Source organism: Phyllopteryx taeniolatus, chromosome 3 (assembly GCF_024500385.1).
Source record: "Phyllopteryx taeniolatus isolate TA_2022b chromosome 3, UOR_Ptae_1.2, whole genome shotgun sequence".
NCBI classification, from domain to species: Eukaryota; Metazoa; Chordata; class Actinopteri; order Syngnathiformes; family Syngnathidae; genus Phyllopteryx; species Phyllopteryx taeniolatus.
In genome coordinates this window covers 10,754,371-10,778,409 of record NC_084504.1, presented here as the reverse complement: position 1 = coordinate 10,778,409, position 24,039 = coordinate 10,754,371, and the positions used below count along the sequence as shown (strand labels likewise).

The 24,039-nt window shown below is 41.7% G+C and overlaps 2 protein-coding genes across 4 annotated transcripts in view; one reads left to right on the top strand and one right to left on the bottom strand.

Annotated features, from left to right (window-relative positions):
* LOC133475739 (serine/threonine-protein kinase N2-like) overlaps window positions 1-14,316 on the top strand; it is a 39,917-nt gene extending 25,601 nt beyond the window's left edge. For all 3 annotated transcript variants that reach the window (XM_061769079.1, XM_061769078.1, XM_061769077.1), the window contains 12 exons: window positions 10-175; window positions 266-374; window positions 4,256-4,308; window positions 4,599-4,656; window positions 5,577-5,668; window positions 5,740-5,916; window positions 9,248-9,310; window positions 9,374-9,450; window positions 9,523-9,665; window positions 10,838-10,945; window positions 11,025-11,105; window positions 13,643-14,316. In XM_061769079.1, the coding sequence (XP_061625063.1) occupies window positions 10-175; window positions 266-374; window positions 4,256-4,308; window positions 4,599-4,656; window positions 5,577-5,668; window positions 5,740-5,916; window positions 9,248-9,310; window positions 9,374-9,450; window positions 9,523-9,665; window positions 10,838-10,945; window positions 11,025-11,105; window positions 13,643-13,846 (1,331 nt within the window). In that variant the 3' untranslated portion in view covers window positions 13,847-14,316. The remainder of the gene's footprint in view (window positions 1-9; window positions 176-265; window positions 375-4,255; window positions 4,309-4,598; window positions 4,657-5,576; window positions 5,669-5,739; window positions 5,917-9,247; window positions 9,311-9,373; window positions 9,451-9,522; window positions 9,666-10,837; window positions 10,946-11,024; window positions 11,106-13,642) is intronic.
* LOC133475819 (palmitoyltransferase ZDHHC12-B-like) lies at window positions 14,046-23,676 on the bottom strand. The gene is made up of 5 exons (XM_061769256.1): window positions 22,954-23,676; window positions 22,388-22,521; window positions 21,008-21,088; window positions 19,069-19,235; window positions 14,046-15,107 (listed from the first exon to the last, which is right to left on the bottom strand). Exons 1-5 carry the CDS (start codon window positions 23,087-23,089, stop codon window positions 14,792-14,794), a joined length of 834 nt encoding a protein of 277 aa, XP_061625240.1. The 5' UTR covers window positions 23,090-23,676; the 3' UTR covers window positions 14,046-14,791.
* Between the last annotated feature and the right edge of the window lie 363 nt (window positions 23,677-24,039).

Below are 24,039 nucleotides of genomic sequence, written 5' to 3'. Positions count from 1 at the left end.
TGTGTGAAGGTAAGAACTTCCTTCGTGCGGCTCAGCTGAATGTGAACTTTTCCACCTGGGCTCACCTGATGCTGAGCGTGCTTCCTGGTTATGGGTCCTTCACTGCTGACTCCGCCTCCAACCCCGCCCCCAAGTCATGCATGCCACCACCATCAAGGTCTCCGTCGCCGCCAAGGTCGCCATAACCTCCTCTCAACTACGTCTGATGATGTCACACATGGAGTCAAAGTGAGTGTGTGTGAAGCCTTTCTTTCCTCACGTGCAGTGAGGCACCGACAAGCAGAAGTCCTCCTGGCCACCAGGAGGTGACGCAGGATGACGGCGACGCCACACTTAATGATAAAACCCCGGGAACGATTCAGCAACAACAGATGGTGAGCAACAAGTCAATATGTGTATGTGGGGGGGTTATGAAAATACACAGCGTTCCCTCGCTACATTGCGGTTCTTTATTCGAGCACCGCTATATCATCGATTTTTAAGCGATTGTTTTTTAGGGACTTTTCCAATATACAGTCTGAATTTAGAGTTGCATGCCTTCAGTGTCGTACCACATTGTGCCACAATACGCCGGGGAGCACTGAGCTCTTCTGGAAGAGATGCAGTGTAAGAAGAGGCAGAGGTCCCCAACTAATCCCCATTAATAGTCGTTATTCCTTCAGAGCAAAGAGAATATATACCTGTGAGTATTGTTGTATGCTCTGTTTGTATGTGTTGTTGCTCCATGTGAGTTACAGTAACAGTTGTTTTAAGATTTAGAATTACCACAACATATATGCTGATTACCGTTAGCCAGTGAATGGCATTTGAGATTGTATGTTAGCATTAAACTAGCTGACTTTTGCTGGACAGAATAATATGCTATATATTAGTATTAAAGTCGTACCCTTCAAAGAAATGCCTTATTTTCCTGATGAAAAAAGTTGTATTAAAAAAAAAGCAAAGTCCAATGTTAGAAGAATAGAGTTGTTTATTTGCTGGATTAGAAAGTATTTTTTTAAAGAAAAAAAGTCTTCATATAACGAGCATAAAGTCTTGTTTTTTTTGTACTTTAAAATGGGCAAAAGTTGTAATAGTACAAGAATAAAGGTTTGTCTTTTGTTGTATGTTTTACAGGGAAAAAAAGTTTTTTTTTCAGTTGGATTTTTTATGGAAAAAAAGTCTGTTACATGCAGTTTCAGTACAGTAATATTCATATTACAATTATTATTACTGTAATATCTATACTAACTCCAGTTAGTCCATCTATGATAGTTCACATTATACTGTATGTTACCAGGGCTTGACATCAACTCTCTTGCTAACCAGCCGGCAGGCAGCTACTATGGCTAGTGGTTTCCCAGAGTTACTAGCCACTCAGCATTTTCATCCATCCATCCATCCATCCATTTTCTGATCCGCTTCTCCTCACAAGGGTCGCGGGAGTGCTGGAGCCTATCCCAGCTGTCATCGGGCAGGAGGCGGGGTACACCCTGAACTTGTTGCCAGCCAATCGCGGGGCACATAGAAACCAACAACCATTCGCACTCACATTCACACCTACGGGCAATTTAGAGTCTTCAATTAATGCATGTTTTTTTTGGGATGTGGGAGGAAACCGGAGTGCCCGGAGAAAACCCACGCAGGCACAGGGAGAATATGCAAACTCCACACAGGCGGGGCCGGGGATTGAACCCCGGTCCTCAGAACTGTGAGGCAGACGCCCTAACCAGTCGTTCACCGTGCCGCCTCAGCATTTTCAGTCGCCACAATTTTGATGTTGGATAATTAATATGATTAAACACCTAGATTTTACAACCCTTTTAAATGTATTTCACCCCAGTGCACAACCAAAACAAGACTACATAAATGTTTAACTCGACAAGAACCACCATACATATCAGACTTCTGAGTCTGAACCACCAGTGACCACACAGATTTCGGGGAGTCTCTTTTAAAATTGAAAATTAAATATGATAGAAAAAGAAATTCATTTTAGCAATTGCAATAATTGCAAGAAATGTATTTTAGCAATAGCAATAATTGCGAAGAGTTGCCGTGTCTGAGGCACCTTTTTTAAAAGCTGAAGTGACAAGCTGCTTGTTGTGAACTCACTTAATCAATGACAGCAAGTGTGTACGGTAGTTGTTTACTGTTTCCGACTGGGTAAAAGGTCTCTTATATTCAAATTACCAGGGTACTGTTTAATACTTTTTACATTCAGAAGACAAATTACAAAATATAAATATATAAATACTGCAGTCCATTTCGTCTGGAATTGCCGGTTTTCAACATCCACTTTTGTGGTTTTTTTTTTTTGCAGCTTTGAGAGACATTTAGAAGCCTGTCATATTTCTCAGTTTGCAAGAAAACGTGATGTAGTCTCATCTTGTTTGGTGAGGGGTTTTTTTTATGTTTGGATTTTGGTGCAAGTCAGTAGATCCTTTGTGCACAAGTGCGAGCAGCTATTTACGGCAAGGCCACTTGGACAAACTTGTCATCATTTGGGATTTTGCATTGCCATGATTTTATTGATTACAGCAAATACACACGTGTTGCAAAATGTTACATCAAATTAAAATAGTAAGGTCTGGCAGGCCATCCATTCATTTTCCGTACCGCTTAAATTTCAAATTGGCCACTAATTAAACTGGCCTGGTTTATTATGTCAATTGAATATATTGTAGTGTCGTGGAAGTTGAGGCTGGAATCTCCAGCATGCCGAGCAGTATAAATAGTTTGATTTATTGATTGACTTTATTTTTTATGTTAAATGTTAATTATTCCCTAGTAGTAGTAGTAGTAGTAGTAGACATTATGGATGTTAATCTAAACTGTTAATTTTATGATTATTCACTAACTGTTGTTTTACATAGTCAAGCAACGTAAGAGAGTTTCATCATATGATTAATGACCTGCTTTTTTTGTTGCTCACTTGTGCGGTCTAGAAGGTAATGCATTTCATTGCCCTTTGAAATAAAGAATATCATCATCAAAGCCACAGCACCTCTAGGTCACCTGCACGACACATGCCATAGTTCACAAAACTCAACCTGCCAAAGTGGCTAGTGGGAGCGGCAATGTTACTAGCCACGGTTGAAATCCATTTGGCTTGTTGGCCAGTGTTAACATAAAGCCCTGTATCTTAGCAGACTTTTATTACATGAAACGATATGGTTTGGATGAGCATCTATGCAATGTTTAATTCTTTTTTGAGTTGAGTTGTGTGTGAAGTTATGCGATCAACTTTAGCTGGGATTGACAAACATCTTGAAGCAAGCACGCTTTGCCTCTTATTTGTAGAACTGTGCGAGCGAATCTTTTCGTTTCTTCAGTCATGTTGTACATACTGTAGATCATCATTATCCTGTCTTCTTGTCTTTTAATAAGTTTGTGTGTTTGAATAAGTTTGAATCTCTTTAAAGGGGACGTATTTTGCCAAACCATTTTTTTCTCGTATTTGGGATGTAATATTGTCTATGGTTCCTCAGTAAACGTGACATATGAATTAAAATCATCCGTGCATTCCTGAGTTCCAGACATTTTTGTGCCGAGAGGCTTGAAATCAGGTCATTCGAATTTCTTGAGATTAGCTAGATGTACGTCACTAGCGAAGATCTCTGCCTACCTCTCAGCTCCCGAAACAGTGCTCTCAACATAAAAAAACTCGTGTGCTCTCACAAGTGGGTCTTCTACACAGAGGCAACCAATCAGAGGAAATGGGGCGGTCTTATAATATAACATGGACAAATATGGACAAAGTGCATACAAAACTGGGTCCAACAGAAATAGCTGTCAGAGGGGCCTTTTCTGGACACTCATATGACAAAACCAAGGTGTTTTATGAAAAGAAATTGACACTTTTATACTAAGTCCATGTTAGAGAGACACTCTATGGGACCTTGAAAGCATACATATGCATCAGCAAACATATTTCTATGATCCTTCTATATCATGGATAAGAAAATATCTGCGAGTGATTGACGCCACCCCACCCCCGAAAGGTTCTATAATTGTCTATACGTGCCACAACATGTTCGTAAAGCACTACTAATGAATCTCTTCAACTCACCTTAACATAGTTCCTTGGCACCACAATGCCACAAGAAGGCAGCAAATCAATAGTTTTAGTTTGTAATTACAAATGTGCATATGCTGGACCGCGAATATACGGGGGTTCACTGTAATGCCTTAATTTACTATGAACACGGTTATTTTTAATTGATTAATTGACAGACAGTCCAATGGTTCAATTAAAATATTTTTGTGTCTGCAGTCGTCCTTCACCAGGAGAAAAGAAAGTCAAGACCACTCAGCTTCTCCTGTCAAGTACACAGTTGCAACCCACAACTTTAAAAAAAATGAGAACACACAATAACACAAACACACGTACACAACATGCAAAAGAACACACATTACACATAACCACAAACGTGTACAGGTAGAAACACAACACACAAAACAAAATGTAAGAACTTACACATAAGAACAAACTTAAGATGAACACACACATAAGTCGACATATAGCACACGTGAACACACAAACATTAAGAACATGGGAAAAGCACAAGAAACAGGGTAACACATTTTCTCACCCTCTTCTGCTTATTATGTTTCAGGTGGCACATGTCAGATCTGCGCTATATGTCCGTGCTTGGTAGAGGTCATTTTGGCAAGGTAGGTAACACTATCTCAATCTCGGTGTATGTGTGTGTGTAGAGAGAGAGGTGTATTGTATGGAAGTGTATTGTTTGTACAACAACTAAGTACCACTATCCTGATGTGTGTGTGTTCAAAAATGTGCCAGGTTGTAGATAGTGTGTTGTTGTAACTTTTGTTGTCATAATGGTTGTTATAATAATAATAATAATAATAATAGCTTGGATTTATATAACGCCTTTCATGGAACACATGGCCGTTAAAACTGTCATTGTTGTAAAATGACTGTTGTGACGGTTTTTGTTATAACAGTTATTGTAACTGTGTTTTTGTCACATTGTTGTTGTAACTGAATGTGGTAACTGTTGCCGTTGTAAATGTTCTCATAACTGTTGCTTTAACAGTTGTTGTTGTAACAATTGTTGTAAACTGTTGTTGTCGTAACTGTTGTAGTTGTAAATGTCATTGTGGCAACTGTTGTCGTTGTAACTTTGGTATTACTGTGGTTGTAATTGTTGTAATTGTGTAGTTGTAACGGTTTTAGTTGTAACTGTTGTTGCGGTAACTGTTGTAGTTGTAACCTTTGTAATTGTAAGTGTGTTATTGTAACAGTTTTAGCTGTAACTGTTGTCATAACTGTTGTTGTTGTAACTGTTCACATATGCCTTTATGTATCCCACAATGGGGAACTTCACATTATTGGCTGCAGCAGTACATACTGTACACTCCACAAACAAACAATGCACATAAGTGGACTATGTTTAAAACGAAAGATTTAATATATATTGCAAGCTAACAGGATACAAATTAGATATAGGAATACTGTATAAAATCATTAAGCAGGATCTGTTAGTGTTGTAACTTGTCATTTTAAGTTGTTGTTGTAAGTGATGTACTGTTGTAGCTGCACTTTGTTCATGTAAATGTGTTGCGTTCAGGTGCTGCTGGCCGAAATGAAGCCCACGGGCCGCCTGTACGCCGTCAAGGCCTTGAAGAAGAGCGACGTGGTCACACGTGACGAGGTGGACAGGTGGGTGAAGGGACCGTACTTTACATGTACAGTATAACACACGCGTGTTGTTGCTCTGTGTGCGTGTGTAGCCTGATGAGCGAGAAGAGGATACTGGAGCTGATCAGGACACGGCGTCATCCTTTCCTGGTCCAGCTGCACGCCTGCTTTCAGACCAGAGACCACGTCTGCTTCCTCATGGACTTTCTACCCGGAGGAGACCTCATGATACACATACACAACCGAGCCTTCACGCCACAGCAGACCAGGTACTTTGACTTTTGGCTTTACTTTGACTTTTGTGCACTTTTACTTTGCATTTGCAGACTTTCACTTAATATTTTTTTTACCTTAGTGTAGTTTCAATTCACAAACATTTGCTCACTCTACTTTTATCGACTTACTTCTTGATGCCCAACCTTATGACCCAAAGCTCGTGACCATTGGTGAGGGTGGAACGTAGATAGACTGGTAAATCGCGAGCTTCGCCTTTCGGCTCAGCTCCTTCTTCACCACGGCAGACCGATACAGAGTCCACATCAGTGCAGGCGCAGGCACTCCATTCTTCACTCACTTGTGAACAAGACCCCGGGATACTTGAACTCTTCCACTTGGATTTGGAGGTGCTGATTTTCATCCCAGCCGCTTCACACTCAGCTGCGAACCGCTCCAGTGAGAGCTGAAGATCGCGGCTTGATGCAGCCATCAGAACCACATCATCTGCAAAAAGCAGCGACATAATACTATCGTTGCCAAAGCGCATCCCCTTAACGCCTGGGTTGCACCTCGAAATTCTATCCATAAAGGTAATGAACAGAATAGGTGACAAAGGGCAGCCTCGGTGGAGTCCAACTCTCACTAGAATTGTATTCCACTTATTGCCGGCAATGTGGACCAAACTCTGATACCGGTCGTACAGTCCATTTCAGAGGGTCCGGGACCCCATACTCCCGGAGCACCCCCCGCAGGACCCGCCATGGGACACGGTCGAACACCTTCTCTAAGTCCACAAAACATATGTAGACTGGTTGGGCGAACTCCCATGCACCCTCGAGGACCCTGCTGAGCGTGTTTAGCTTGTCCACTGTTCCAGAGCCAGGACAAAAAACACATTTGCTCTTTCTGAATCGGAGATTAAACTTCCTGACGGACACTCCTCTTCAGAACCCCTGAATAGACCTCACCAGGGAGGCTGAGGAGTGTGATCCCCCTATAGTTGGCGTTCTTTCCAATCACGCCCTTCCAGGTCTTACTGTCATTGCCTTCGTGAGCATTGAAGTCTCCCAGCAGAACGAGGAAGGCCCCAGCAAGACCGCTCTCCAGCACCCCCTCCAAGGACTCCAAAAAGGGTGAGTACTTTGAGATACTCTTTTGGTGCACAGGCACAAAAAATATTCAGGACCCGTCCCCCCACTCAAAGGCGGAGGGAGGCTACCCTACCATACCATACAGGCATCGAGCCATGGTGCAATCGCCCACACCTGCTCGGCGCCTCTCACTGTGAGGAAATCCAGAGTGGAAGAGAGTCCAACCCCTCTCGAGAAGACTGGTACCAGAGCCGAAGCTCTGTGTTGAGGTGAAGCCGACTATGTCCAGTTGGAATTTCTCGACCTCACACACCAGTTTAAGATATTTCCCTGCCAGAGAGGTGACCTTCCACATCCCTAGAGCCAGCCCCTGTAGCCAGGGATCGGACCGCCAAGGTCCTCACCTTCGGCCGCCGCCCAGCTCACATAGCAACTGACCCCCTTGGCCCCTCTCATAGGTGGTGAGCCCTTGGGAAAGGGGACCCACGTTGCCTTTTCAGGCTTTGCTCGGCCAGGCCCCATCGGTGCAGTCCTGGCCACCAAGCGCTCACCATCGTGCCCCACCACCGGGCCTGGCTCCAGAAGGGGGCCCCGGTGACCCACGTCCGTGCAAGGGAAAATGAGATTCAATGTTGTTTTTCTTCATAGAGGGTCTTTGAGCTGTGCTTTGTCTTTTTCCCTCACCTAGGACCTGTTTGACATGAGTGATCCTGCCAGGGGCATAAAGCCCCAGACAACGTAGCTCCTAGGATCATTGGGACACACAAACCCCTCCACCACGATACAGTGACGGCTCCAAGAGGGGAACTAAGATAGTGAAGTCAAAATTTCAGTCGTGATAAATACGTTTTGGGAGGCTCACCGGCACACACTATGTGACTTTTCTGTCCTGAAAAAAGGTTGAATCATTTATCTTTCTCCATTGTTACTACCTTTATATCAAATTGCAGTAACAGTATACTCACACAACATTCATGTTTATAGCTTTAAGGAAACTACAACGGTAACTAGAAACTAAACTACAAAATGTGCCCAAAAAATCCCATCTAAATTAAACAGGCAGTAAAGTAGTTGTAGTGCAAGGTTGACGCAAGTTGTGAAAGATCATTTTCAAAACTGAAATTGATAAAAACACATCTCAGGTCTTCCATGTCACAAGAGCGACTGACCAACCTCGCTTTAATAAACTGAAAAATAATTTCTCATAGCGGAGGTAAAAAGTGAAGTCATTTAAGTGTTTTGTGACAGGAGGCGGTATAATTTGGGGAAAAGAACCTAATAAATTTGGTTGATTCATATTTAAATTGAATATTGTGTTTATTTCATGTTTCATCTGGGTTTACATATTCAAAATGTCTTCCTTTCTGATAATAGTCATCAGTATAGCTGCGAAAAGCGAAAAGCATTTTTTTTTAGTAAAACCAGAAAGGTTTCTAATTACCTGTAAATGTCACAAGATGGCATGGCAGCAAATAACTATTTTTTTTAAATTACTTTTTTTTCTTGCAAACGTATACAAAAATAACACTTGTGAAAAAAGATACAACAAACAAACAAAAAACAAGCACAAATGAAATGACGAAAGAGAAGACAAAACAGTCAGTAGCCAACCCAATTAGTTGGTAATAAATTACCCGCTTGCACAAAAACGTATTTGAAAAGGAGTAGGAACTGTTTTACTTTTTACCCTTAATTCCATTATAAATATATCAACAATATTTCTGAATTTTCATATACTGGTACTACTTTCATAACATGAGATGTTTTTTTTTTTTGAACTAGTGTGTCACCTTTGGACATTGTTGAAGGTTCATATTCAGTCTGTTAAAGGTTTTCGCCCCACATACAGTTACACAAAAGCTTTTCATTGTTGCCCGCAAGTACATTGTCTTTAAATTAAATTTTACCCTTAAGAGGATAGCCACCTTCTCTACAACAAAACATATTTTAGATATTACCTGGCAGCAGGTTATGTCTTAATAGTTAGTAGAAGTGAATCTATGATATATATATATTTTTAGACATGGCTTTGGCCTGAGCACAAACCAGCCAAGATGTGAGATTTTCACTGATTTGCCCCCAAAATTTGCTAACAGGTGAATTTTGCTGAACTGCGAATGTGTTAGGGTGGGCATCCAATGAAGAAGTTGGCCCTGTGCATCATCAGACCTTTGCATGCCACTGATTTCACTTCAGTTTTTATCTTTAATTCAGTTGACAATTATTTTATCTTTAATTTAGTTGCTCAGAACCGTCTCATTTGCTTGTCCTTTCACCCTCTGTCGTCATACAGGTTCTACTCGGCCTGCGTGCTGCTGGCGTTGGAGTTCCTGCATGTCAACGAGATCATCTATCGGTAAGTCAGTGGCGACCACTCTTAAGCGCCACTTGACTGACTGTGTTCGTCGTCTGCACGCAGAGACCTCAAGTTGGACAACCTGCTGATGGACGCCGACGGCTTTATCAAAATGACCGACTTTGGACTTTGTAAAGAAGGTGGGAGGAGCTTCTACTTCATCCTCAGACTCCTTTCTGTTTTTTTGTTGTTGTTATTTTTCTGTTTGTCAGGGATTGGTCACGGAGATCGCACGTCAACCTTCTGCGGAACACCTGAGTTCCTGGCGCCGGAGGTTCTGACGGACGACGACTACACGCGGGCTGTGGACTGGTGGGGGATGGGTGTGCTCATCTACGAGATGCTGGTGGGCGAGGTCTGTTTTGGGGTCCCAGACTCTGAGAAATTTCATTGAGAAATTTAATTGAATCTATTACGTTGGTGTTATGCTGTTAATACATAGTTATTGTGCCATTATTAGAATAATATTACATAGTTATTACATGTAGTGAATATGGAATTATTATGCACTATTACACTGTTATTACAATGTCAGATTATGGGCAGAAATAGTACCTACTAAGCAACCAACCAGATTGTCTTGAAGTCATCCTGACATTGTTATATTCTTATTACACAGTTATTATGCATTTATTAAACTATTAAATTTGTTAATTTAGTTATTACACAATACATTGTTATAATGCTATTACCCTTTGTTATTAAAAGGTGATATCATGTGCAGAAACGGATGTCACGGAATTGCCCAAAAATCATTAAAGTGACCAATCAGATTGCTTTAAAGTCATCTCTACATTATTGTTATATTGGTATTACGCTTGGTTTCATACAAGAAGCTCAAAGGTAGGATTATGGGCAAAATAATTATGTCACGACATCGCCAGAAAAATTAAAACACATACTAAAGCGACCAATCAAATGGTTTTGATGTTATCTCTACATTGTCATTTTGTACATTGTTATTGTATTATTCCATTACTCATTGCTATTACACTGTTATAACAGTTGACACATTATCCATCATTACTATTAGCTATTACAAGAAGTTGATATCACTGACAAAATAACACGGCATGGCCAGCAGAAGAAGAATCATCTTGTCATGAACATGCATGCATGCACACGAAATTTGTTCTCTGCATTTAACCCATCACAGTGAACACATACACATGTTAGTGGAACACACTGGAGCAGGGGGCAGCTGAAGCGCCCGGGGAGCATTTCGGGGTATCAGTGTCTTGCTCAAGGACACCACAGCCGTGAGCCCGGGGGATGTTGGCGGATGGTCCAGTCGGGGTTTTGAACCTAGGTCCCCCACGGTGGCAGGCGATGATCTTAATCATTGGGCCACGGCTGAATCATAGCACTTACAAAGTGACCAATCAGATTGCTTTGAAGTCACCCTGGGAGTGCTAATGTTACACTGTCATAGCTCATCACTGTCGGTGGTGCTAGTGACCTTAGCCTTAAACTAAGCTAACAAGGCTATTTTAGCTCATTTATTTTGTCATGGTATCTCTCTGCCAGTCGCCGTTCCTGGGTGAGGACGAAGAGGAAGTGTTTGACAGCATCGTCAACGATGATGTAACATACCCCCCGTCGCTTCCGCCTGATGCCGTGGCAATAATCCAGAAAGTAAAAATCAACATAATTAACGAGCGTCCCATCTTTACGTGATGTTGAGACACGACTGATGTGTTTTTATGTGTTGTAGCTACTGAAGAAGAATCCACTGAAGAGGCTCGGTGGCGGAGAGAGAGATGCTAACGAGTTGAAAGGGGAGACTTTCTTTGAGGTAAAAATTGCATGTTAAGCCAACGTTGCGTAACGGATGACGGAGACAGACGATGTCTTTGTTAGCGTTTCTGCATGCAAAACATTAGCATTATTTTTTTACTTTTCTAGTTACGCTGACAATCACATAAAAGCAACAACACGTCACCACCAGGAGCATCTAGTTAGCGTTGTTACCTGAGCTGGTCAAGACATCAGGTTAAAAGCATAATATTAGCATTATTTGTAGCTCTCTATTTTCTATTACAGTAATTAAAAAACAAAAAGCAAAAGGGTGATATAAACGTTGCCACCAGGACCACATTAAATAGCTAAAATAGTTTAACTGGCTCAACGTCCTAATCCCACAGATTAGCAGTATAACGTTAACATCATTATTAGCTCAAAATTCATTATGACACTTTAAAAATTGAAAAAGCAATTGACAAACATCGCCACCAGGAGTACGTAAACTAGCCTTGTTAGCTTAGCTGGCTAAATTTACTAATGCCTTAGATGTGTATAGCATAACATAAGCATTATTTTTACCTCTCTATTTACGATGACAAACATTAAAAGGAAAAAAAAAAAACATACAAACCCTGGCAACGAGGAACACGTAAGCTAGTCTCACTGTCTTAGCTGGCTAAAGTTGCTAATTGGTAGCAAAATATTAGCAATATTTTTAGCTCTCTATTTACTATAAAAATAACAAACGCAAAAAGCTATAGATCTACACATACATCATAACGAGGCGCACATAAGATAGTGTCATTATCTTAGCTGGCTAAAGTTGCTAATGCCACATAATAGTAGCAAAAGATTAGCATTATTTTTAGCTCTTTATTTATAATGACAACCAATAAACCGCAATAGCACAAACGTTGCAACCTGGAGCAAATACTCCAGTCTCATTAGCTTAGCTGGCTAAGGCATTAGGTTGGGAACATAACGTTAGCAGCATAACATTAGCATTACTTTTTACTCTATTTACTAAAGGGACTTTTCCACCAAAAAGTTCCTGCTGTGTCACATGTGGTTTGTGTTTCCATCCACATTTTCAGAGGGTTGTGTATGTCCCCTGCAGTTTTACCATCTAGCACCCATTGCTTTTTTCCATTTAAACATTTAATGCATCGTAAGCGAATATACTCTACTTAAATTGTTATTGTAGATCAGTGATTCCCAACCAGTGTGCCGTGAGCGCTCTTCAGGTGTGCCGTGGGAAATTATAAAATTTTACGTAATTGCTCAAAATATGATTTATTTACAAGAAACAATGTATCTTTTTTCATCTATTTATGCCAGTGAGGCATAGTGACAGACAGATCAAATAAATGCTCTTCTATTAGATGGCAGGAAGTACATACAGTAATTAATGTATCCACTGTTTGTGACATTTTTGTTTGTTGGTGTGCTGTGAGATTTTTCAATTGTAAAATCTGTGCCTTGGCTCAATAAAGGTTGGAAATCACTGTTCTTGATACATGTAACCTATTTCATCGTTGACGATCACACCTGTTTACTAAATCTAGAAATGTAGTTTTTTTTTTTACTTTTCAGCATAAAAGATGGCATCATTCATACATAAGCTCTATTAACTAACTATTTATGGAATTAGTTGTTTAACTTTCATAGAACAGCACTTTAAAATCTTAACAACGTTGCTCTGGCTTCTGGGTAATCTCTGATAGCAAGCCGCCATGTTTTGATGAGGCGTCATCGTCATGGCGGCTGGCCCGCCAATTTAAGCGACATTGACTTATAGTACTATAAATGACACTTGGATGGCCCAATCACGTTGCTTAGACCTTTTAACCACAAATTAAGAAAAGTTTTTTCCCCCACCCCCAAATGCAGTGTGCAACGACGGCGTTCTCCTAAATAACTGGCTATGACCGCTTTGTATTTAAATGGTTTTCAAACATTTTAGCCCAATTCCAAAGTAAGTTAGTTCTAAGGAGCACAATCATGACCAACATTAAAATACAGGAGCGTCGTCGGCCCAAGTGGTCATCAAAAAAGAGACGCATGTTTTATTCCTAAAAAGTGTCTTTAATATTATGCACGGTTGGAACATTAACACTGTGTTTAAATATAGAAAATAAAAAACTGTATTTGTACCTTAGCGGGACCGATTTGGCCAATGGAGGACCTTGCCGCCGGCGGATCTCGGCGAGCACAGTTTGTCCAGCCTGCTCCTTGTCCACCAAGTGTGGCTTAGCGGGAAAACAAAAAGATCGGTGTTTGGAAATTTTGCTTTTCAATGTATTTGAATCCTCTTATTTCTAGCCTTGCGTAACGCTGCATAATAGCGGCTTTGTGACTGAAAAAGTAAACGCCTACAAAGGTCTGTCAACCAATCAGCGTTCGCCAGCACAGCCACACCCCCTCAAATAGTTCCTGGTAGCTCGAGGAAGATCCTACCCGCCAGGAGGAACGAAACAGACTTGGGGAGCCACCTAAAGTGATATCACCAGCTAGTGGCCTGGCATCCACATTACACCGTGGTGTTGTAAACACACACTTACAGATTTTGTCTGTGATACGACTTTGCAGGACATGGACTGGGACGCCCTCCTGTCCAAGCAAGTGTCGCCGCCCTTCCTGCCATCCCTAAAGACGTCGGCGGACGTTAGCAACTTTGACAGCGACTTCACGCGCCTTCAGCCCGTCCTGTCTCCACCCGCCACGCCCGGCGGACTCTCGGCCCAGCAGCAGGAAGCCTTCGCCGACTTTGACTTCTGCGCCCTGCACAGCTGACCCTCATTCGCCGGCCAACAATCCATCCCCGAACCACTACCGTTCCCTGATCTTCCAGATCTGCTTTACTGTGATGAGCTCTGCCCACTGCCGTGACCACACAGGTGGTCACATGACTCCTGCATGGCGCCTGATGTAGCATTATTAAAATATAATAATTAACAAAGCCATGGAAATGCTAAGAGAGCCATACTTGTAGTTTACGGCCACAAACAAAAGTCATTTATTCATCACGATACACAGCAGACGTTGAAATATGTCAAGACATTATTAAGGATTGACATTAATAATGACCGTCAGTATGCAAAAGAAAGGGGGAAAAAAACAAAGGAACCAGACTGTTATTAAATGTTACTAAATGCTATTTATGCTATATGTACTGTATACGAGAGAATGAATGTGCGCAAACACCACCACGATCACCACATTGTTTTTTGTGTGTCTGGTCCTCAATAAATTAAATAAGTTCACGTACTTCCTGTCTTGGTTTGTAAATTTGCTGTGGAGGTCATTTGCATTGTGGGTTTATCTGGTTGCTGCTTTTTGTCTTGGTCATCTACTTCCCGTTTGGTTCATTTACAAAACGGTGGGTTGATCTACTTCCTGTCTGGTACATCTTTTTCTTGCCAGGTTACTCTACTTCCCATCTGATTGATTTGTTGGCTTGAGGTAGTCAATAATCTGTGCTGGGTTTTAAAATCTGTTTAAAGGATGAACCAATTCTTACTCCATTCAGCCGGCTTGATCTCCTTCCTGTCTGGTTCATCTACTTCCTGCTGGGTTCTACTTCCTGTTTGGACCATCTACTTCACGTCTGATTGAGTTGCTGGTTTCAGGTAGTCAAGAATCCATGTTGGGTCATAGTTCAAAGACAATGTCCGCATGAGAACCTTTGGTCATAAAGTCTTTTGAGTCTTAAAGTCTTAGATCTGGACTTGAGGGCGCTCAGACAGGATTCTGGGCGTTCCTGTGGTAGACCTGCTCCCAGGCCACGGCCCCGCACACGCAGAAGAAGTCCCACAGGTTGCAGAGGACGCCGCGGTCAAAGGGGCTGTCGTCGTCCTCGCACTCCCTCAGGTATGCGATGCGGTGGCGGGACATAAACTCCCAGGTGGTGCAGTTGATTGCCACCAGGTAGATGTGGCAACCCAGCAACACCGACACCACCGCAGAGAACACGCCCACCACACACAAAGCCGCCAACAGGAAGCCGTTGGCACGGAACCACGACTCCCACGTAGCGCTCGGAGAAATGCCCGACCTGAAACACCACCCACACACACACAAACAGGAATGCATTACGGGGCTGTCCTCATTGGGCCACACGCACGAAATGTGTCGTGAAGGTAGCATTTAAGGCCCGATGAAGACATGATGCCATTTTAGTGTTGAGTGGAACTATGTTGAAATGACATTTTGACAGAGTGAATAACAGTGTTCCCGCTCATTTACAGATTTTCAGATATTGGCAGATTTTTTTCAAACTCAGCCTCTATTTTTTGCTGAAAAATTCTCCTATTCCGTGTTATTGTGCTCAGCCCAAAGTTGTGTCTGACATAAAAGTAATGCTTGGGAACCATATGGTTATAGCTTGGTGCCAAGGAACTATGTTGAAGTGAGGCGCCGTTGACAAGCTTCATGTAGTGCTTTGCCGCCATCGTGCGCCACCTATAGGCAATTGTGTGTGTGTATTGTCTGTGTGCTATGTGTGCAGTGTTTGGGTATTGTGTGTGTTGTCTGTGTGGTGTGCAGTGTTGGAAAAAATACTTTTCTACGCAAACTAGTTCAAAGTTCAGTTCACCGTTCCAAAAATGAACCAATTCGCAGTTCTTTTTTGTTTTGTTTTTTCTCATTATGTTGCTGATGGGCTATTCCCCTTAAAATACTGGCATATCATTTCCCCATGTTGCCACCCATTCGGTCCACACTAGCAACCCAGCTGCAGCTTTCATCCTACAATCTCAAAAACATGAGGAAAAACGTGTTGCTTCAATGGTGTTTGTTAAACTAAGGAATTCAAACAAAAACAGGACTTTTGTCCTTAATCTGCAGACAAAAGCATGCAACACAGAATAGGAACAATGGTGACAGGACATTGATAACTTTGCATTCCTAGCAGCTATGGCTGACTATATGAACAAAATATTTTATCTATTTTTATATTACAAAACAAAATTAATTCCATATCCTGACAGTGTTATCGTACAGTTGTAACTAAAGCATTCTGATACAAATAATAATTTTCCTAGTAATCAAGTTTAACAATTATGCACTGAATTACAAAAGAACCACCACTGAAGAACACATTCACTCCCATTTATGCAGTGTCCCTGAATGCACCTGGCGTTCTCATGCAGCTGCGACGTTTGTCCGCCAACATATGAAGGCTCGTAAATAGTGTATTCAGACGGGTTTTGTCCTGGAAGTCCCGAACAAAACCTGGCCCTCTTGAATGAAACTGAACTTTCATTCGAAAAGCATTCTTTTAAGCCAGAACGACCGTGTTCTCAATTACATTCAGCAGGCAGAAATCAACTAAGCTTAGTGCACGTTCACACAAAATATGCAGTAGTTCATGAACTTTCGTTTATGGCACTCGTTTCGGTGAAACACTGGTGGTGTGTTTGTACGGTGAGTGTTGTGTGTGTGTGTGTGTGATATGATTTGGAAAATGTATTCCTTCATCTTCCGTTCCGCTTATCCTCACTAGGGTCGCGGCTGTGCTGGAGCCTATCCGAGCTAACTTAGGGCGAGAGGCGGAGTAAACCTTGAACTGGTCGCCAGCCAATCGCAGGGCACATAAAAAAACAACCATTCGCACTCACAATCACACTTACGGGCAATTTAGAGTCTTTAATTAACCGACCATGCATGTTTTTGGGATGTGGGCGGAAACCGGAGTACCTGGAGAAAACCCACGCAGGCACGGGGGGAACATGCAAACTGGAAAATGTATGTTTCATGAATATCAAATATTAGATGTATATAACCTTTCCATGTTTTATTGTTCCATAGCTCTCAGACAGCACAGTTTTTCCGTGTGTCCTTGATTGTTTTGAGTCCTCCCTGGATTTCTCTTCCTTTCTCATTCTCTGCATACAACCATTCCCATAAAGATAAGTTTGAGTGCAGTTGAACGAAGCTAATTGTGTGGTTTTTTTTGTCCGTCTCTCTCACTTCTGTATAACACAGGTGAATTTTTGCTTGGGCTTCAGTAAGGGGCAACAACTCGTGACAACTTGTACCTTTTGTGCTCTTTGCAGATATGTTTCTCTCGCTCTTGTAATAAAACTCACAAAGACAAGATTGCTTCTTTACTTCTTCTGTCAGAAAAAGACTTGCCAAAAACAGTTGGTGTCAGAAGCGGGATCCTAGGATTGATTGCCGATCCAGGGGAGTGATTGATCATCCAGGACCAACGCAGGAGTCCTGCCTCCACCCAAAGAATTAGGACAGGGGGGTGCCGGGGCTCTGGATGTTGGCTGTCACCTCAGGATCCAAACGGACCTGCTGTCCTCCAAACAAAGAATTACGGGGTAATTGCTCTCCCCACAGCCCATTGGAGGTTTGAGTCAGACAGTCAGGGGGCTCGGGTCCCCTGGATTCGACTCCGATGATCAGGGGTAAGGGCCCCCGACAATTTTGAAGACGTTCGAATATTCTAAAAAAGAGAAGCGCTTCCGGACGAGTACTGAACAATGGAAAGTGGGAAGAGCAAAAAAGAATTACCTGTGTATACGTCATTTGTCATGAGCCATAAGGGGGAAAAAAAGCTATGGAGTGTGTTGAGAAGTGGACAACTGCATACAGTTTCCCAGTGACGGGAAGTTCGGAAGTTATAGCAGCTGAAGAAAAAGTCGGAGGATGAAAAGAGTTGTTGGAGGAAGAAAAACTAAATAAAGTTAAGGATTGAGAAGAAATTGAGAAAAATGTCAAATGTCTGGAAACGTGGTTGGCTGTTAGATTTAGATGCGAATAGGGACAGAAGCTTTCTGACAAAAACTCCATGGAGGGCACGTTACTGGTAACTGCGTATTGCCTGTGGTCTAATGAGTCCGTGTTGGCCTGGGGGAGGATGTCAGGTAGTGGCCGCGAGCTGGGTTCCACAGTGGCCTCCACAAATCAACCGCTCTACGACAAAGATCAAGGAGAGTGAGGGCGTGTATTGGCTTTGTTGACACAGCGTCTACACTAGACTGGTTCCCGATTGGTCAGGTCCATGCGCTCCTATTGTTTTGACAGACCACTCGTACATTATCTCTGCCACACCCCGTCGTCGTAGACAAGCCCAATTTGAAGAACACGATCCAGTTTGGGGCACGGATGTACCCGCCGATCAAAAGGTTTGGGGTACAGGTGCCAAGGTATTGTACTCTCCATTTCCTCAAATTGGGGTGGGCAAGTTGTCGCCGCGATATGAAGGATATCGGAGGATTTTCTTCAACCTAACGTGTTGATTTCTGGATGATAGTGAGGTTGTTTTGCAAATACTGTTATATCTTTTTGATTACTCCATACTATCTTTATGTTTTCAGTGTTCAGTAATGTTTAGTAATTCTCCTTTCTTGTGTGGTTAATAGGTGATTGTATTATATTATCAAACGGGGGATCTCGATTTGGAAAGTTTGTTTCATATGTATCAAATATTAGTTTTATATAAGCGGCATGTTTTATTGTTCCATAGCTCTTAGACAGCACAGTATTTCTGTGTGTGCTGGATTGTTTTGACTCCTCCCTGGATTTCTCTTCCTTTCTCATCGTCTGCATGCAACCATTCCCATAAAGATGAGTTTGAGTGCCGCTGAACGAAGCGAATTGTGTGAGAATGTTGTTGGAATGAGAGGGGTTCTTTCTTTTTTTCCCCCCCTCTGTCTCTCTCACGTCTGTGTAACGAAGGTGAATTTTTGCTTTAACTCGTGACGACATTTTACTCTCTTTGCAAAGATTTCTCTCTTTCTTGTAAGAAAAACTCACAAAGATTGCTTCCTTACTTATTCTATCAGAAAAAGACTTGCCAAAACAGATGTATGTGTGTTGTGTGTGTGTGGCATCTGTCCTGTGGGTGATGTGTGTGAGAGTGTGTGCGTGTGGTTTTTTTTTTCTCGTGTGTATGTCCGTGTGGTGCGTGTCTGTCGTGTGTGTTAAGTGCATTTGCGTATGTGGTACCTGTGTGTGTGTTGCTTGCGCACGTGTGATTGGATGTTTGTGTGGGTGTGACTTACAAAGCGACACGTAGCCCCCAGAGCAGGGTCAGCAGTTGCACCATCAGGTAGAGCACGAACCAGCGGTGGTTGCGCTCGCCCACGCAGTTCTCGATCCACGGGCAGTGGTGGTCGAAGCGGCGAACGCAGCGGCAACAGGTCGGACAGTGCTTGGCTCTCATTGGCTGCTGCTCGCAATAGACGCACAGGGGAATAGAAACGTCATTTGAATTTACTTTTCATTTGGGGGGAATGGAAGCCTAATTAAAGACTTCTTAAAGGTCAAATTTAAAAAAAAATTCAATATGTCCATTAGGAGTGAACGACTTAAGAGTAAATATGTGCTAATATTTTAGGTTTTTTTTTCTTCTTAAAGTTCAACCAAACGGGAGGAAAAAAAAAAGTCTGGTAAATTTGACATCAGAGAAAAGAGTCTTGTTAACATGCCTGATAATGATTGAATGAATTAAAATGGTCAAGAATTGAGACATTGTTTCAGCTTGCAGACGCTGTGGGCATGTCGCTGAGAGCTCTGAAAATCCCACCTCTCCTGTCAATCAAATACACGTACCACCTTCCTTCTCTCGCCGCTCCTTTCCAGCGAGCGAGATATCGAACGAACGCTTTCACGGAGAGAAGCGGCCTCTGAGCCGGCATAATGACCATAAACCACGCAATTCAGTACTATATTGTTCTCAGTCGATGCACATTTGAAGCATTTCCCCAAACATATTTTTTTTGTATTTAGAAACAAAACAGGAAAATGAGCTGTGCACATACAAACAAACAACCATTTACACTCACATACACACCTACGGGCAATTTAGAGTCTTCAATTAACCTACCGTGCATGTTTTCGGGATGTGGGAGGAAACCGGAGTACCCAGAGAAAACCCACGCAGGCACGGGGAGAACATACAAACTCCACACAGGCGGGGCCGGGATTTAAACCCCGGTCCTCAGAACAGTGAGGCAGATGTGCTCACCCGTCGGCCGCTTAACTTTTGTCCATTTTTCTCAAAACAGTTGAGTAAAGTACTATAAAATGAATCGACCGTTTCTTATTTTCTAGTGATGGACAAATGATACCGAGGCTTTGGAGCTTGTCTCACTCTTCCTTAAGTGGAGTGCTTCGAAACGCTGTGTTGGCGCTTGTATCAAAACTCCAGTGTCACGTGACCGATGACGTTTGAAGCTTCGAAGGTCATCGCTGTTTCGCTTTGCGCTTCATTCCTTCAAAATGTTACGAAGCTTTTCATTGGCTCATGGCGTCTCAACGCATTCTGAGCCAATGACAGCTTGACAGGTTTGACAGATTTGAACGGTTTGGGACCATACTAGCTATGTAAGTCCCCAAATGACAAACCATTATCTTGAAAGGTTTTCCTTCAAAACACCACACACACACAAAATGTTTCTGAATTCACACACCATGATCATTTGCAAAGTAGGAAGGATCTCTAATTCTGTTAGGGACTTTTAGTCCATTTTTAAATCAAGCTCAAAGCTTTAAATAAACCCTTAACCAACATTTAACCACATTTAAAATGTAATATAATTTGCATGTATTCTTTGGGTTAATCTGGAATGTGTTTTAGAGTATGGGGGAGAGCATCTGCATATTTTTTATTGTAATGACGATATAATCATTATTTGGTATGAATGAACAAAACACTTGAATGACCATAGAGACTTTTCGGAACTTTTATTGCTGTCATGGGAAACAGTGCCAGTGCTTCAGTCGTGCTCTTTAGGAGGTTGCTATGGCTTCAGTTGTCCACCAGATGTCACCCTCACTGAAGCCTTGAAGCTTTGAATCTTTTTCGGCACAATTGTTAGGAACGCCTCAGTGCTTCATGAGGCTTCACTTGCCCACCACTATTATTTTCCAAACATTGACTTCGAGGATAGTGCCCATTTAAAATGTCCAAAACTTGCACTTTGTGTTGACATTCGTTACCTGCAGCAGGCAGAAGCCGCAACGCCGCAGACGACAGCTGGACGACTGAGGCATCATTGACTCACTTTCCAGATCTGAAGGCTGCAAGGGACACATGCAATTTAAATATTCCGTACTTTATTTTTATGCTGTAGTATTAAAATAATCATTAGTGAGAAGTAAATGTGCGGGTAATGGGTGGATCAATTCAAATATAGATGATGATGATACCAATGTTGCTATTGCTCTATCCCTGGCTAAAGGGTTCTCTTAACTTTTTACACTTTATTTATTAACATATATTTTTTTTTAAATGTAAAGGAGTGTACTACAGGGAAGATATGTATTATGTTGTACACCTTATCCTTGAGAGAAATAAAACATTGTTTCCAATGTTGTACATTTGTTGGGAAGAGATAATTAAGTTTACCCCAAAGAAATCCTTCACAGATTTGGAATTAATTGATTTCTTTTTTTTGTATTCATTTTTGTAGTTCCTGAATACTACCCGCAAAAATAACTTAGAAATAATTATAAAAATGTATTTCAGAGTACACGTAAATTAGGGGCAGAAAGAAAAACACCTTTCCTATTTTTTTTTTTTTTTTTTTTTTTTAAACGTATTGTTTCATTTGTATTTATTTTAATTTCTGAAAACTCTCTCTGGAAAGAAGAGAATTTGCTTGAATTTGTCCTCTGGTTAAAATGAAGTGCATTTAGTTTATTTCACCCAAAAAAGACGGAAGAAAAGTGCAATGAATATGATTTGTTTGTTTAAAAGATTATATAATACAAAAAAAAAAGTGAAATACAGGGAGTTACTTTAGTTAACTTGCATTTAGTTTCTTTATTCTATGTATGGGTTACCAAACATTCTACTTGAGTATTTTTGTAAATTTCTACAAGTGATAATTTTTTTGCACAAAAAGTGCAATGAAGGAATTACCTTTTCTTTGTTTTTAATTTTTCTTTACATTTTTGCTAGGATTTATTTGTGAATTAGTCATTTCATTTAAATTGTAATCTATTTAATTATCTACTGAGTAGCCCAGAGTGTGAGGGGACACAAAAATACCTACAGGTCATGAAAATTCATTCAGATTTAGCAATTAAATGGAGTATCTATTATCAAAACGTATCTGTATCGGCGACACTGACACTGTTTAACTAGTGTGGTACTTACACCTCGCGGAACGGCACACCAGTGGCGTGAATGAGTAAACAACCCACTTGAAAGCCTCGACTTCCAAAAAATTTAAATAAAACAAGTCACCTACCGCATTACACTGGTATGGATATTTGGATCGACCCACTTACCGCTATCGCACATTTTTCGTGTACATACATCAAAGGTGGTCACAAGTTGGTCAGGTTAACACTAAATTGGCGTCGTGATGTCACCTTGACTGTGTCCGCGAGGACGAATCCCGGGTCCATGAGAGACACCGCAAAGTATAACAGCACCGACAGCACCACCAGCAGGAAGAACAGCACAGGAACCATCAGCTCGCCGCGCTCTTCACACTGACGCAAGTCTGAACACAAACACGCACATTATATTCATGATCAGTTAAAAAAAAATAATCTACTTCATACAGAGCCGCAGACATATGACACGTGGGGGTGGGGTAATTAGTCTGTGGCCACGCAATAGATATAATGTGCGCCCAAAATACAAATAATGTTAATATCATCCCGGGACAGTTCGGCAGATAAATCGAGTGCACCTTCTCTAGAAACTGTTATGGCAGACTTTCTGTTCCTAGCTAAGGTGCGCTCCATTTCCAAACCCACACTGTTCAATGAAAGGAAAATTAGTATTTCGTGCGCATCTTACACCTATTTCGTGGCCAAAAAATTACCATTGGGTGCGCACGTTCCCACTATAATGTGATCATAATTTAACCCCCGCCCCTCCATGTCATGTATGTTGCGCCGTAATTTCACTACATTCAAGATATTCTTACCGGTGTTGTGCACGAACAGAATCAGCGTTATGACCCAGGTCAGCACGGTATGTGTGGCCCGAACCAGAAACCCGGTCCGGAACACGTTTTGAACCATTTTATACCCTAAAACTAATCTACTAAATTCTTCGTTCATTAGCCACGCAGGTAGCTAACGCCAAGCGCCTAAAGCAACATAACTACGACGACGACCGTAAAGGTAGTTCGTTTACAACCTACATTATCGTATTTGCTTCGTTGTATGTAAGCTACGCGGTTGAATTTGAGCGCAACGATAAGATAAACACGACATGACTTCGGCGAATGTTATGGAGAAGCTTCCCTCCACTTCCACTTCCGTGGTTTTCTACGGGTAGTTGTGCAGGACAAAACTCAAGCTTCCCTCAACGACCGCGTTGTGTCCGGGACCCACTCTCACGGGACTCGCGCAAGACGTAAATATACTGGTTGAGTGAAAAGTAACTCCCTATTTTAAAATACTTATTCATATGTAGAAATATTTTTCTCATTTTTTTGTGTATGTTCCATGATTAAAGGAGCAAGTCTATTCTACCAAACCAATGACTTTGGAAGAACTTGAAGGGGGAATAGGAGAAGTTATGTCTTCCATCCCACAAGAGTTCCTTGTGAAATCAGTTAACGCGGTTCCCAGGCGGCTTGAGAAACTGGTGGCTAATGCTGGCGCCCATATCGAATTTTAAATAAAACTCCATGTAACACTTTTTTTCTCGTGTTCATTTCTTGTAAGAATTATACTTCGGAAATAAATTACAAGTACTTACAAATAGGGAGTTACTTTTCAATCACCCGGTACAATAGAAATTAACTACACATGATCAAACAAACAAAAAAATAGTTCGTCATTATCAAATCATTTTCTGCCAAGCCTGCCATCAGAGTCCAGCAAACCACACACCTGCCACCATTAAAGTGCCTCTGATTAACCCCAGATAGCTGAGCTGTTCTAGTAGGCTTTTCCTGATTTTTTTTCCCTTTCAGGCAGAAGCTGAAGGGTTAGTAATCATGTCTATTAATACACCCAGGAATGTTTCCGTATGCTCGGTTTACCCCTTTCCAAATACATCA